Source organism: Hypanus sabinus, chromosome 23 (assembly GCF_030144855.1).
Source record: "Hypanus sabinus isolate sHypSab1 chromosome 23, sHypSab1.hap1, whole genome shotgun sequence".
NCBI classification, from domain to species: Eukaryota; Metazoa; Chordata; class Chondrichthyes; order Myliobatiformes; family Dasyatidae; genus Hypanus; species Hypanus sabinus.
This window is the reverse complement of record NC_082728.1, coordinates 9,259,713-9,274,736: the sequence shown is the minus strand read 5'-3', so window position 1 is coordinate 9,274,736 and position 15,024 is coordinate 9,259,713. Positions and strand designations below refer to the sequence as shown.

The 15,024-nt window shown below is 44.8% G+C and overlaps 1 protein-coding gene across 5 annotated transcripts in view; it reads right to left on the bottom strand.

The window, feature by feature from the left end:
• The window catches only part of polg2 (polymerase (DNA directed), gamma 2, accessory subunit), an 82,887-nt gene that overhangs the window by 55,206 nt on the left and 12,657 nt on the right, over positions 1-15,024 (bottom strand). For 2 of the 5 annotated variants that reach the window (XR_009507576.1, XM_059948326.1), the window contains exons 6-8: positions 13,629-13,769; positions 12,228-12,308; positions 6,922-7,022 (exon numbers count right to left, since the gene is read on the bottom strand). Coding sequence is in view for 3 of the 5 variants with exons in the window: in XM_059948326.1 (XP_059804309.1) it covers positions 6,922-7,022; positions 12,228-12,308; positions 13,629-13,769 (323 nt within the window). In the remaining 2 variants the exon portion in view is untranslated. The other 3 variants (XR_009507575.1, XM_059948325.1, XM_059948324.1) reach the window with 3 other exon arrangements.

Here is a 15,024-nt window from a genome sequence, read left to right as displayed (position 1 = left end):
ACTACTTAGCTTAATTTAACTATTTTATATATATACTTACCATAATTCAGTTCTTATATTTATCATATATTGCATTGTACTGCTGCCACAAAGTTAACAAATTTCACAACATACGCCAGTGATATTTAACCTGTTACCGATTCCTTTTGCTATTAATATATCTGTGTAAGTCCTTGGGATTCTCCTTCACCTTATCCACTAGAGCAACTTCATTCCTTCTTTTAGCCCTTTCAATTTCCTTCTTAGATATTCTCTTGCATTTCTCACACTCAAGTATCTCATTTGTTCCTACCTGCCTATCTATACCTGCTATGCACCTCCTTTTTAATATCTTTTTCAATATCTCTTGAAAACCGAGGTTCCTTAAACCTGTTACCCTTGCTTTTTATTTTGACAGGAACATACAAACACTGTACCTTCAAAATTTCACTTCTGAAGGCCTCCCTTTTACCAAGTACACCTTTGCCAGAAAACAAGTGGAAAGTGGGGGTGGAGGTGGGATCTCGTTTGGAAATGGCGGAAGTTACGGCGAATTATGTGCTGGATGCAGAGGCTAGTGCAATGGTAGGGGAGGACAAGAAGAATCCTACCCCTGGTGGAGTGACAGGAAGATGGGGTGAAGGCAGACATGCATGAAATGGAAGAGATGAGGTGAGGGTAGCATTAATGGTGGAGAAAGGATAGTCACTTTCTTTGAAGGTGGAGGACATCTCATTGGTCCTGGAATGAAAAGCAGATGTGGCAAAGACTGAGAGAAGGGGATGGGATATTTGCAAGTGACCGGGTGGGAAGAGGTGTAGTCCAGGTAGCTGTGAGACTCAGTGGGTTTGTATAAGGTACCAGTGTCTCCAGAGATTGAGACAGAGATATCAATAAAGGGGAGAGAAGGGTTGGAATTGGACCAGGTAAATTTGAGGACAGGGTGGAAGTTGGAGGCAAAGTTGATGAAGTCGACTAAGTCAGGATGCTGTTTGATACACAACTCAGCATTCAACACAATCATATCCTCAGTTCTAATCTACAAGCTCTAAAACATGGCCCTTCATACCTCCTTCTGCAACTGGATCCTTGACCTTCTCACCTGGAAATCACTGTCTGTGCAGGCCAGAAATAACATCTCCTCCTCACTGATAATCAACACTGGTGCACCTCAGGGTGTGTGCTTAGCCCACTGCTCTACTCTCTCTACACCCATGACTGTGTTAGCTAGACACACCTCAAATGCCATCTACAAATTTGATGACACAACTACTGTTGGCAGATTTTCAGATGGTGACAAAATGTATAGGAGCGAGATAGATCAGCTGGCAGTAACTCAACGCATAAAAGCATACAGTCATAGTCAAGAGGTTCAGTTGTTGTTCAGAGCAAATATCAGAATGGGGAAAAATGTGACCTAAGTGGCTTTGACCGTAGAATGATTGTTGATCTCCTGGGATTTCATGCATAACAGTCTCTAGAGTTTAGAGAGTGGTGCAAAAAAAAACCAAAAAAAAATAATTCGGTGAGCTGCATTCTATGGGTTAAAATGATTCTATAAGAGAGGACAGAGGAAAATGGCCAGACTGGTACAAGCTGACAGGAAAATGACAGTAACTCAAATAACCACCCGTTATCACAGTGGTGTGCAGAAGAGCTTCTCTGAATGCACAACACATTGAACCTTGAAGTGGACGGGCTACAGCAGCAGAATGCCAGGAACATACACGCAGTGGCCATTTTGTTAGGTACAGGAGGTGCACCAGTTCTTTGGCTGAGGAGAGAAATATCACATTTCCAGGATTGTTCATGACCCTGTAAGTGTGATATGAATAATAATAAGGAATATAAGAAGCTTGACGGGGATAAAGGAAAGCAAAGAATGGATGGAATGACACCAATTGTAATAGAATGTAGAAAATGTGACATTATCTACTCTGCCAGAAAAAACAGAAATGCCATCTCATCGCAGAAAATTTATTTTTGAATTCTTTTGCCCCTGCTAGAAGCCATCACTTCTGTTTGAGCTTCCACTTCCTATAATGGAACTGGCTGATGAAAAGAGATCTAGGAGGAGGTAGGAAACTCATAATCAGACCATGTCAAAGATAAAGTTCTGAGTTTTTTGCAGAAAGCAGCTGATCCTCAAATCCCACTTTGTGTTATTTGAAAACACTGATTGACTCATGTCTTTTTTTTAAGGTACTATATTTTGTCCAGCATATATTTGTGTGTTTTTGTAAAATCACGATTAACCCTGACACCTGAAGTACTAGAAATAATATGTCTGCCAACTGATCTGCACAGATTTTAATGAAATATCAAATTGAGATGACATTGAAAAGCTACTAAACTATGAGCCACAGTGAAATACAGCAGATACAAGCCCTTTGGCCAATGAATCCAAGCTGATCCTGTTGCCCATCCAGCAACTCCCAGTTTCCTGTGTTCTGCCCTTCTCAGCCTAACCCCTCCAGGAAGCTATCTGAAACAATACTGTTGTACCTGCCTTAACCACCTCCTCTGGCAGCTCATTTCATATACTCACCACCCTCTGTGTGAATATGCTGTCTCTCTGGTCCTTTTTAAATCTTTCCCCTTTCACCCTAAATCTATACCCACTAGTTTTAGACTCTCCTACCCTGGAGAAAAGTCTGTTACCATCCCCCTTATCTATGCCTCTCACAATTTTAAAACATTCCAAAAGGTCACCTCTACTTTCCATGGAATAAGACCTAGCCTGGCCAATCTCTCCCATAGCTCTGGCCCTCTATTCCTGGCAATATCCTTATTAATCATTTCTGCACTCTTTCCAGTTTAACATCTTTCCCTATAACAAAGCTGTACACTGTACTCCAAACGCAGCCTCAACAGCAATTTATACATGTCCCAGCTCCTATATTAAGTGCCCTGATGATGAACAACAGCATACTAAGCACATTTCTCACCACCCTGTCTACCTGTGACACTACTTTCAATTAATTACACACTTGTACTCGTAAGTCACTCTCTGTACCATTACACTACCTAATGCCCTCCCATTCAATGTATAAAGCCAATGTTGGATTGACTTACCAAATTGAGTCACCTCACACCTATCTTTATTGAAATCCATTTGCCACTCTTTGGCCCACTTCCCTAACTGATCAATATCCTCCTATAACTTAGAATAAACTTCCTGAATATCAACACCTAATTTTCTGTCATTCACTAACTCACCGATCAAGCCTTGGGCATCTGCATTTAAATCATTGATATAAATAATGAATAACAAAGGTATCAACACCGAGCCCCGAGGCACATCACTGGCCTCCATTCCCAGAAGCAACCTTCACCCTCTGATTCCTATCTCCGAGTCAACCAAACTAGCTCCCACTAGATTCCACAGGACCTAATTTTCCAACTCAGCCTACCATGTGGGATCATGTCCAAGTACATAATAACCACTGCCCTGTTTTCACCTACATTTTTGGTTACCACAAAAGCCCTTAAGATTTGGCAGACATGACTACCCACACACAGTCACACCAACTCCATCCACTCAGAGTTCCCTCCTGTAACTTCTCCACTCCTAGTCACGATGAGCATCTAGTTTCCTAGCTTAAATTTGCTCCCCTTTTTCAAACAACTGAGCAATTTTAGCCACTTTCCAGTCTTTGGGGAGTTTTACCCGTGACTAACAGTGAAGCAGATCTCTCAATAAGGTCCTCTGGCAATTTCCTTTCTAGACTCACACAAAGTCCCAGCATACACTCATTCAAGCCTGGGGTCTTGTCTTCCTTAATACACTGTGTTGTAGGGAAAAGGAGAGAGTGTTAGCAACCAATTTGGGATGTGGACTGTGGTAATGTGGTAACAGGGAACTCAAGACAAAGCCTAGAAGTGAAGACATGGACTGCAACAGTGACAACATCCAAGTTTCAGGAACTTTAAGTAATTATGCTACAGCATGTAACCATTGTTGTGAGAGAAACTGGATTAAGTAGAGACATGGGATGCAGCAGCAATAACTCCCAAGTTTCAGGAAATTCAGTAATTACATTAGAGCATACACCAATTGCTCTAGCAGAAACGTGTATTTGTTGTTAGACGTGTGGATAATCATTTTATTCTGTAATAAGAACCTAGTCTGTTACTTAATTAAACTTTCCTGTAGTCACCATTCTGTTATCAAAATTTAGTTTTACTAGTAATCTCATCAAATGAAAATTTAAAAACCCATACCAAATTCATACTCAGGTAGATCAGCTTTGACTGGCCTCCAGGTGCACATCAGTCTTTTTAAAAATAAATGTTGTTTTGAACATGAACTCTGTGTGATCTTTGTTTGCTCCTATACACTGCAAGGCTGCAAATACCATCTCCCTGGTAGTATAAATATCCATTTCCACTTGCTTCCCTTATTTTTTGAACCACCATGATTTTCTCCTGAGTAAACACCCAGGAGAAATATATTTGTTAAAAATCCCACCCATCTCTGTGCATGGGCTTTTGCAGACTATCAGATGGAGTACTTCTTTTGAGATGGGTGGGTAAGAAAAAGATATGTTTCAGAACCACAACTTTTAAAAAGAATTTTAAAGATGAATTTTCATTAAATTCTGTCAGCAACAAGGGCTCAAATGTATAACCATACATGGCCCAAAATCCCTGTTCTGCCTCAGTTAAAGATAAACTTTGCCCATGTTATTTTTTTTGCATTTTAAGATTATTTTTTCCTGTTTCTCATATCTTCATGACTATTTCAGCAATTGTGCCAATTTAATAAGGCCATAAGACATAGGCTCAGAATTAGATCATTTGGTTTACCAAGTCTGCTCTGCCATTATATCATGGCTGATTTATTTTCCCTCTCAACCCCATTCTCCTGCCTTCTCCCCTTAACCTTTAATGTCCTTACTAATTAAGAACATATCAAAACCCACCAGCTTTAATATAAATATTTATTGCTACATTATATTAAACTGCCGAACTAAATCATTACCCGGGGCCTTGTATTTGTCTAAAATCATTAAAATCAGAGGGATCAAAATTTCACCCAGGCAGATGTAAAATTTTAGGATTCTAGATTCTAAAATTAAAGATCTAATTACTTTTATTTGGTAATTATGAGTTTTCTAATGTGACAGTGATAACATGGAAAACAAAATTGGAATAAAGGGGAATTTTTATGGCTGTATAGATTCACTAGTAGAGTACTCCAGGGTCCTCAGTTATCTAATATTCATATGGAACACCTGGTGGAAGAGATAGAAAGTAAGATGGCCAAGTTCTGATGACATAAAAATGTGGAAGGGCAGGTTGCAGTAAGGATACTGTGACTATGATATGAGATGTAGATTAAATATGTTCTCATTGGGAGATAAATGATACAAGAAAGAACTTTTACCAAAAGGCTTTTCATACACACTTGCTCTTCATTTCAATGACTTCATGGTGCTTCTTTTGTTGGCATGGTAGGACGGAAGCCTAATGGTGACACATGTAACATACACTGACAAGTGACTAATAGCCAGAGCAGAAAAAATACCTAAAAAAAACTATCCCTGCAAAGCACTGGTTTTCAAACAATGGAAATGACAATTTTAAATAAGCAAAGGGATAATAATCCTTTCTCGACAAAACAGCTTATTTTTTATTAGGGTTCAATTCCCACCATAATCTGTAAGGAGATAGTATCCTCTCCCCATGACCACTTGGGTTTCTTTTGTGCTCTGGCTGCTTTCCACATTGAAAAAAAATAATACTGGAAATTTGATGGAGGTGCCTTTATTTTAAATAATCAATATTATGAAGATTTAATACTGTAATATTCTCAAGATTGCCAAATATACTTGATGAGAAAGTCCCTCACTTCTGAGATATGAACCATCTCTTTCATGGCTGTATCTCGGTTCCTGAGTTGTACCAGACCATTCTCTAATGTAGTCTCACTGACGACAATTGTAAAAATCACTCCCATCTCATCGTACCTGCCAAGAGAGAAGATTAAGTGAACTTGGTGCAGAATATGAATATTTTCTAAGGACACTAAATTATTATGCATGAAAACAAAATGTCTAAGAAGAGGTCTGCCACTTGGTTGGCATTTTTCTTTGCATTCTACTTTTAAAGTTTCATTCTAAACCAGGTAAATAACATTTTAATTAAATATAAATTAAACATTATTCTTCCTGAATGGTCTGATATATTTGTTCTATCATAAAAATAATCCTTCCATCAATATGCAAAGGGCCAAGATATCTCCTGTACCTAATAAAGTGGCAACTGAGTCTATATTCATGGTCTTCTGCAGCTGTAGCCCATTCTCTTCAAGGTTGGACATGTTGTGCGTTCACAGATGCTCTTCTTCCACTGTTGTAACATGTGGTTATTTTAGTTCCTGTCACCTTCCTGTTAGCTTGAACCAGTATGGTCATTCTCCTCTGACCTCTCCTTTAACAAGGCATTTTTGTCCACTGAAATGATGCTCACCAGATGTTTTTTGTTTTCCGCAACATTCCCAGTAAACTCTACAGTCTGTTGTGCATGAAAATCCCAGGAGAGCAGCAGTTTCTGAGATACTCAAGCCACTGCATCTGCCATCAACAATCATACATTCCACAGTCAAAGTCACTTAGATCACATTTCTTCCCCATTCTGATGTTCGGTCTGAACAACTGAAACTCTTGACCATGTCTGTATGGCTTTATGCATTGAGTTGCTGAATAAATGTTTGCATTAATGAATTGTACATGTCTATCCAATAAAGTGGCCACCAAGTGCAATTTTCTATTAAAAAAACCCCTTCTTACCATCTGCGAAAGTGAACATCTGAAAGGTCAAGATATAAATTCCACTCAGTTTTAGAATACTCTAAGCTGCTCAAAATGATAGATACAGAGAAAAAATATTTCATTGCCACATACAGTACTTCAGTGCTAGAGAGAAATAAAAAGTTACTTCATAGAGAGCTGCTCCAATGACAAATGCGTAGTTTCGAGGTAGCCAGGCCAGACTGTAATTTTTTTCTTCAACAATTCTTGGAATAGTCCCTCACATACCTAAAAGCAGAGTAACAAAGGAAAGTAGAAAAACTAAATTTAACAAATAAATTATTATACACTAAGTGACCACTTTTATTAAGCACAGGAGTGGAACTGTAGCGGTGTGCTACATGCAGCGCTAAAATTACGACACGGAGTCGGTAACTGCAGTCGAAGGAAAAACTTTATTCGAAATCTTCAGCCTCACTTTTAAGCCTCCCTCAACCTGCCCCCCATGGCGCAGAGGCTCCAAAGCTCTGTGCTCGCAAACCCCCGTAGGCTATCTAATTGTGAGCCGGTTCGGATGTGCCAGGAAATGGGTCGCCAAATAACCCCCCCCCCCCAGAACCGGCGATACACCCCCCAGTGTCCACAGTCTGAGCCGGAACCTGCTTGGGAAGTCGGCCTCTGCGCCGAGGTGCCGGAAACTCGGCCGGTTGCGCCAGGTCCACATGGGCCGGTTTGAGGCAGTCCACCGTGAAAACCTCCTCTTTCCCCCCAACGTCCAGCACGAACGTGGACCCGTTGTTCCAGAGCACCATAAACGGCCTCTCGTATGGCCGCTGCAGCGGTGGCCGATGCCCGCCCCTTCGTACAAACACAAACTTACAGTTCTGCAGGTCTTTGGGTACACAGGTCGGGTTACGCCCGTGCTGTGAAGTGGGTATGGGGGCCAGGTTACCGAGCTTCTCGCGTAGTCTGCCCAGGACTGCTGCGGGATCTTCCTCTTGCCCCCGTGGGGCTGGTAGGAACTCCCCGGGGACGACCAGGGGCGCGCCGACTCGGCTGACGAGGCGTGCAGGTCGTCCTTGGGCGCTGTGCGGATGCCGAGTAGGACCCAGGGAAGCTCGTCCGCCCAGTTGGCTCCTCGCAGGCGGGCCATGAGGGCCGACTTCAGGTGACGGTGGAAACGCTCCACTAGCCCGTTCGACTGTGGGTGGTAGGCAGTCGTGTGGTGCAGCTGAGTCCCCAAAAGGCTGGCCATAGCTGACCACAGGCTGGAGGTCAACTGGGCGCCTCTGTCGGAGGTAATGTGGGCCGGTACACCAAAGCGAGATATCCAGGTGGTGATCAGGGCTCGGGCGCAAGATTCAGAGGCGATGTCGGTGAGCGGGACCGCCTCTGGCCATCTTGTGAACCGGTCCACGATAGTCAGGAGGTGCCACGCTCCGCGCGACACTGGCAGGGGGCCCATGATATCCACATGAATGTGGTCGAAACGCCGGTGGGCGGGATGGAACTGCTGCGGTGGGGCTTTGGTGTGCCGCTGCACCTTGGCCGTCTGGCAGTGCATGCACATTTTGGCCCATTCACTGACCTGTTTGCGGAGTCCATGCCAAACGAACCTGCTGGAAACCATCCAGACAGTCGTCCGGATGGAGGGATGCGCCAAGTTATCAATGGAGTCGAAAACACGGCGCCGCCAGGCTGTCGGGACGACGGGACGGGGCTGGCCGGAGGCGACATCACAGAGTAGGGACCTCTCACCCGGGCCCACGGGGAGGTCCTGGAGCTGCAAACCGGAGACTGCGGTTCTGTAACTCGGAATCTCCTCATCTGCCTGCTGTGCCTCTGCCAGTGCCTCAAAGTCTACTCCTTGGGAAAGGGCATGAACGGTAGGGCGAGAGAGCGCATCAGCCACGACATTGTCCTTACCCGAGACGTGCCGGACATCCGTCCTGTATTCAGAGATGTAGGACAGGTGGCGTTGCTGGCGGGACGACCAGGGGTCGGACGCTTTTGTAAACGCAAAGGTAAGCGGTTTGTGGTCCGTCAACGCGGTGAAGTGCCGACCTTCTAGGAAGTACCTGAAATGCCGGATTGCCAGGTAGAGCGCCAACAGTTCCCGGTCGAAAGCACTGTACTTGAGATCGGGTGGCCGCAGGTGTTTGCTGAAAAACGCCAGGGGTTGCCAGCGACCTGCGATGAGTTGCTCCAGCACCCCACCGACTGCCGTGTTAGATGCGTCCACTGTGAGGGCGGTAGGGGCGTCCATTCTGGGATGTACTAGCATTGCGGCGTTCGCCAAAGCTTCCTTCATTTGAACAAAAGCGGCGGCGGTCTCCTCGTCCCAGATAATGTCCTTGCTCGGACCCGACATCAGGGCGAACAGGGGGTGCATGATCCGGGCAGCTGAAGGGAGGAAGCGGTGATAGAAATTGACCATACCTACAAATTCCTGAAGGCCTTTGATCGTGGTGGGTCGGGGGAAGTGGCAGACCACATCTACCTTAGCGGGCAGAGGGGTTGCTCCGTCTTTAGTAATCCTGTGGCCCAGGAAGTCAATGGTATCGAGTCTGAACTGGCATTTGGCGGGGTTGATTGTAAGACCGTACTCACTCAGTCGGGCGCAGAGTTGACGGAGGTGGGACAGATGCTCCTGACGACTGCTGCTGGCTATGAGGATGTCGTCCAAATAGATGAACGCGAAGTCCAGGTCCCGTCCCACCGCGTCCATTAGCCGCTGGAACGTCTGTGCGGCATTCTTCAGGCTGAACGGCATGCGGAGGAACTCGAAAAGGCCAAACGGGGTGATGAGAGCCATTTTGGGGACGTCGTCAGGATGCATCGGGATTTGATGGTACCCTCGGACGAGGTCTACCTTGGAGAAGATCCGTGCGCCGTGCAGGTTTGCTGCAAAGTCCTGAATGTGCGGCACAGGGTAGCAGTCCGGTGTGGTAGCCTTGTTCAGCCTGCGGTAGTCGCCGCACGGTCTCCAGCCCCCCGTCGCTTTGGGCACCATGTGCAGGGGGGAGGCCCATGGGCTGTCGGACCGCCAGATAATCCCCAATTCCTCCATCCTCTGGAACTCCTCCTTCGCCAGTCGGAGCTTGTCCGGGGGAAGCCGCCAAGCGCGGGCATGGAGGGGTGGTCCCTGGGTCGGGATGTGGTGCTGTACGCCGTGTCGGGGCATGGCTGCTGTGAACTGCGGTGCCAGAACCGATGGGAAATCCGCTAGGACCCTGGTGAAGTCATTGTCGGACAGCGTGATGGAGCCGAGGTGAGGGGCTGGCAACTGGGCTGCACCCAGGGAGAACGTCTGAAAGGTCTCGGCGTGTACCAGTCTCTTCCTGGGCAGGTCGACCAGTAGGCTGTGAGCCCGCAAAAAATCTGCACCCAGCAGCAGTTGGGCTACGGCGGCCAGTGTAAAGTCCCACGTGAACTGGCTGGAGCCGAACTGTAGCTGCACCTGACGGGTGCCATAGGTCCTTACTGTGCTGCCGTTCACTGCCCTCAGGGGGGGACCTGGTGCCCTGCTGCGGGTGTCGTAACTCGTCGGAGGTAAAACGTTGATCTCGGCACCAGTATCGACCAAAAACCGGCGTCCCGACCTATCCAGAAGGCCAGCCGCCGTAGCCATCAGCGGCGGCTGGCCCTGGCGTTTCCCGGGAACTTGCAGGGCGGGCGACAATGGCGGGCTTCTGCGCCCCTCCACTGGTGGTAGAAGCACCACTGTTCATTGGGCCGGGGGTTGGCGGGCTCTGCGGCCAGGCCTGGACTGGTTTGCTGCTGGGAGCGTGGCTGGGAGATCCGTGCGATGGACGCCCCGCTCACCTTTTTGGCGTTCCACAGCAAGTCTGCCCGGGCTGCCACCTTCCGGGGGTCACTGAAATCCGCGTCGGACACCAGCAGGCGTATGTCCTCGGGCAGCTGCTCCAGGTATGCCTGCTCAAACATGAGGCAGGGCTTGTGTCCGCCAGCCAGAGACAACATCTCATTCATTAAAGCCGATGGAGGTCTGTCTCCCAAGCCATCCAGGTGCAGTAAACGGGCAGCCCGCTCGTGCCGTGAGAGGCCGAAAGTCCTGAGGAGCAGGGCTTTGAATTCCGTGTACTTGCCGTCTACCGGGGGCAACTGTACGAACTCCGCGACCTGGGCCGCTGTGTCCTGGTCGAGGGAGCTCACCACGTAGTAGTAGCGGGTGTCTTCTGAGGCACAGAGGCGGCGTCGGTCATTTCTGGTCCAAAAATCGTTTGGACCGTCGGGGTCACCAATTCTAGCGGTGTGCTACATGCAGCGCTAAAATTACGACACGGAGTCGGTAACTGCAGTCGAAGGAAAAACTTTATTCAAAATCTTCAGCCTCACTTTTAAGCCTCCCTCAACCTGCCCCCCATGGCGCAGAGGCTCCAAAGCTCTGTGCTCGCAAACCCCCGTAAGCTATCTAATTGTGAGCCGGTTCGGATGTGCCAGGAAATGGGTCGCCACAGAACCTGATGAGTGATCTGCTGCTAGAGCCCACCTGCTTCAACGTGCTGTGTATTCAGAGATGCTCTTCTGCACACAACTTTTGTAACGCACGGTTACTTGTGTTACTATCACCTTCTTGTCAGCATTATAGATCACGCTTCTTCCCCATTCTGGTATTCAGTTAACTGAACCTCAACCATGTCTGCATGCCTTTATCCATTTCGCTATTGCTAAGATTTGCTGATAAGGTATTTGCATTAACAAGCGGGTGTACAGATGTACCTAATAGAGTGGCCACTGAGTGTAAATACAGCTGAAGAAACCAGGTAAGAAACATTAAAAAGGTATTAAAATAATGATAATCAAGAATGTTAAAATTTAAAATAGCAGATACATTTAACTAAACTCAATTAATTCAAAACTATTTATACTGACTAATGTTCTTCATAACCATTCTTCTGCAGAGAAATGAATGGATTGGCTGTTCCTAGGCCAAATCTAACTCAACACAACATCACCAGTGGGTTCCACATACAAGAATTCCCCACATCATAAGTTTGCTCACACTCCATCATTCAATTTCAAGAGCAGATCAACATCAAACAGTAATCATCAAAACCCCAGCAAAGCACAACTTGTGTATTTAGAACTTAGTTTGTACAGGAACACCAAACATGCAGAACTGCTGGAAGATGGAGGAAGAAACAATTACCTTCCAGCATGTGCCACACTTTATTTTGTTTTAATAAATCATTCTATAGAGCATCATATATCTCAGAGTAGCTTGGGCATCATGCTTATTAGCTAAGAACTTCAAGTTCTAGAGGCATTTTTAGCATAAAGATTAAAAAAAAATGAAAACAGAAATTGATCAGGGGCACCAAACAGAATTATAGATTTCGAAACATATCATAAGGGCTTATAGGTAGCTAATTACAGTTGGCTTAAATAGAACAGAGCAATGCAATTAAGACATGATTAATGGCATATCTTTATAACTTTGCATTCATAAGAAAACCTAACTTACTGTACCTGTCGCAACTCAACTGTTGGTCCTTTGCCCATGTCCATAGCTACTTTAAATGGGGCCAGAAAAGGATGAAGCTTTAGCACCTAAAAGAACAAATGAATAGTAATTTTAGCTATTTTTAAAGCAAACACCTGGCATACATGAAAGCTGTTGAACAACACCCTTAAACAGCTGTACTGAATGGCAGTAACGCAACTTCAGAAATGAACCTTAGAGAAATGCAGAAGTCCACTAGCCCACCATGCCTGCACTAGTCTGAAGAAAGAGCTGAAAACCAAAACAGAACTGCAGGTATTGGAAACCTAAATAAAAATATAAAATGCTACAAATACTCAGAAGATCTGAATGCATCAGTGGGAAGAGAACCAGAGCTGATGCTTCAGATTGAAAACTCTTTGTCTGGACTGGAAAGAAGACAAGGCAGCTTTAATGGAGTAGGGAGGGTTTTATTTATTTATAGAGATGCACTGTGGACTAGTTCCTTCCTGCCCTTCAAGCTGTGCCACCTCAGAAATCACCAACAGCCCCAACTTAACCCCAACCTAATCAGGGGACAATTTTCCAATGACCATTTAACCTACCGGGCATGTCTTTGGACTGTGGAGGAAGCCGGAGCACCCGGAAAAACCCAGGCATTCCGCAGGGAGTAAGTACTGATGACGCCAGAACTGAACTCCGACACCCCTAGTTGCAATAGTGCTGGGAGGGGGTACCTTGGATTGGGTGATTACAGCTCGATCCCCTTTTAAAGAGCTACTAGTCTTGATCTCGCTGGTTTTTCATCACAACTCTGCAAATTTTCCCTTTTCCAAGTATCGGTATCAAATTTCCTTTTTAGCTGTAATTGTATCTCCTTCTGAGTCACTGTAATGCATAAAAACATTTTTCCTAATCTCTCCACTGTGTGTTTTCTTTTAAACGACCAAATTGAAGGTAATTGTAGAGAAGGATAGGACTGATCCTTGGGTTGAGATTCTATAACCTGGAGAAAGGCCAATTTTGATGGCATCGATAAAGGCAGTTATGGATTGGGGCAAGTCATTTTCTGGTTGCTTAGTAAGTGGGAGCCTTTCAAAAGTGAAATACTGAGAGTACAGAATTTGTGTTATGCAGACTGTTGGCACTGCTGTCTGCAACAGAACTGCAGTTCTACAGAAGAATGTGCTCTACTCCAAATATATAGATAGACAGAGAGAGAGAGAGTCCAGTTATGGAAGTGTGTATTTAAAAAAAAATCCACATTCAACTTCAAAAATCTTTATTGACCAAACATTTATAAAGGATTCTTGTCATTGACTAATATATATTATTGAGATAAACTGCCGTCATTTCAATAAAGCTACAAAGCAAAATTGGGTTCAAATGTGCCCTTCATTTCCCACACAGCCAAGCACTTTGATTACCTTTTTCTGACTTGTTCTTAATTTAGAATCAATTTTTTCAGTCAACTGCAATGAATCAAATAAGATTGCCATCACTCCTCGATCCAGATTCCCACTGACTGAGAGAACATGTGGAACAACAGTCTTCCTTCCATCTCGGCCCTTTTAGGAAAAATAAATAAGTTCCAGCAAGAAATTATATATGAATTAGTATCAGTTAAATGCCATCTGCCCACCCTTCAAACTCTCATCTTTTCTCCCCTCTTCTGAAATCACTCGTGTCATACTCACATTCATACAAAGCTTTCCCATATGCCTCAGAAACATCACAAAATTCATATTTGATGTAACAGAATTTCTGCATTTCAATACCCCATTGGGGGGGGGGGGGTTGAGGGTAAACTTCCAGGGCTAACATAACATGCTCACAACTCACTAACCCTATGTGTTTGATGTGTTTGGGATGTGGGAGGAAACTGGAGCACCTGGAGAATATACAAACTCTTTACAGACAGTGGTGGAAATTGAATCCTGATCTTACAACTGGCATTGTAATAGTTTTACGCAAGCCACTACACAACTAGCTAATGTTCCAGTGGCATCAGTAGCTTAGTTGGCAGATGAAAAATCAATAGTCTTCAAACCATACCCATTTCAAATACATCAACTCAATTCAAATGTTAGAAAAGCTGGGCTAGCTCTGAAGTAGGCAAGCCAGTGTTTTAGAGGGAAGTACAGCATGAGACTGCAAGGGGAATAATCTTACAGTGCTCCTGGGAAAGGGGATGATACAAGACTGGAAAGTAGCAATCAGTTTAGCTGTGGCATAGAAAAAGTAAAAGCATTGAACCAGAACAGAATTAAAAGTCACCTGATGGGAAACTAAGGCAAGCTAGTCTGGATCTGTTAAGGGAAATCATGCTTACCCAATGAGCAGAGATTTTTCTGTTGAGGAGATGATCGATAGAATTAATGAGGATAACGTAGTCCACGTGGACTGCCAGAATGATTTTGATGAGGTGCCACATAACCATCTCATCAGTAAAATTGAAGCATATTGCATACAAGGAATATGGACAGCATTGATACAAGGACCAGAGTTGTGGAAACTGTTTTGATTGACTGATATTAAACCTAGATAGCGTGCAAACACAATTTCTAAATTTACAGATGTCACAAAACTTGGCAGCATTATGAAATGCAAATAGCCATAGTTGCAGCACAATATAAACAGGCTGATAGAATACGTAGATGCAAATTAATGTACAGCGCCAATGTACTGCACTTTGATCGCAGTTGAAAGGTCATAGTTGGGAGTTTAACAAAGGATATACTTTGTATCAAAAGGACAAGCAGGAAGGCCTAGGCGGTGGTGTGGCTCTATTGGTATGAGACGGGATTATACCTTTAGAAAGAG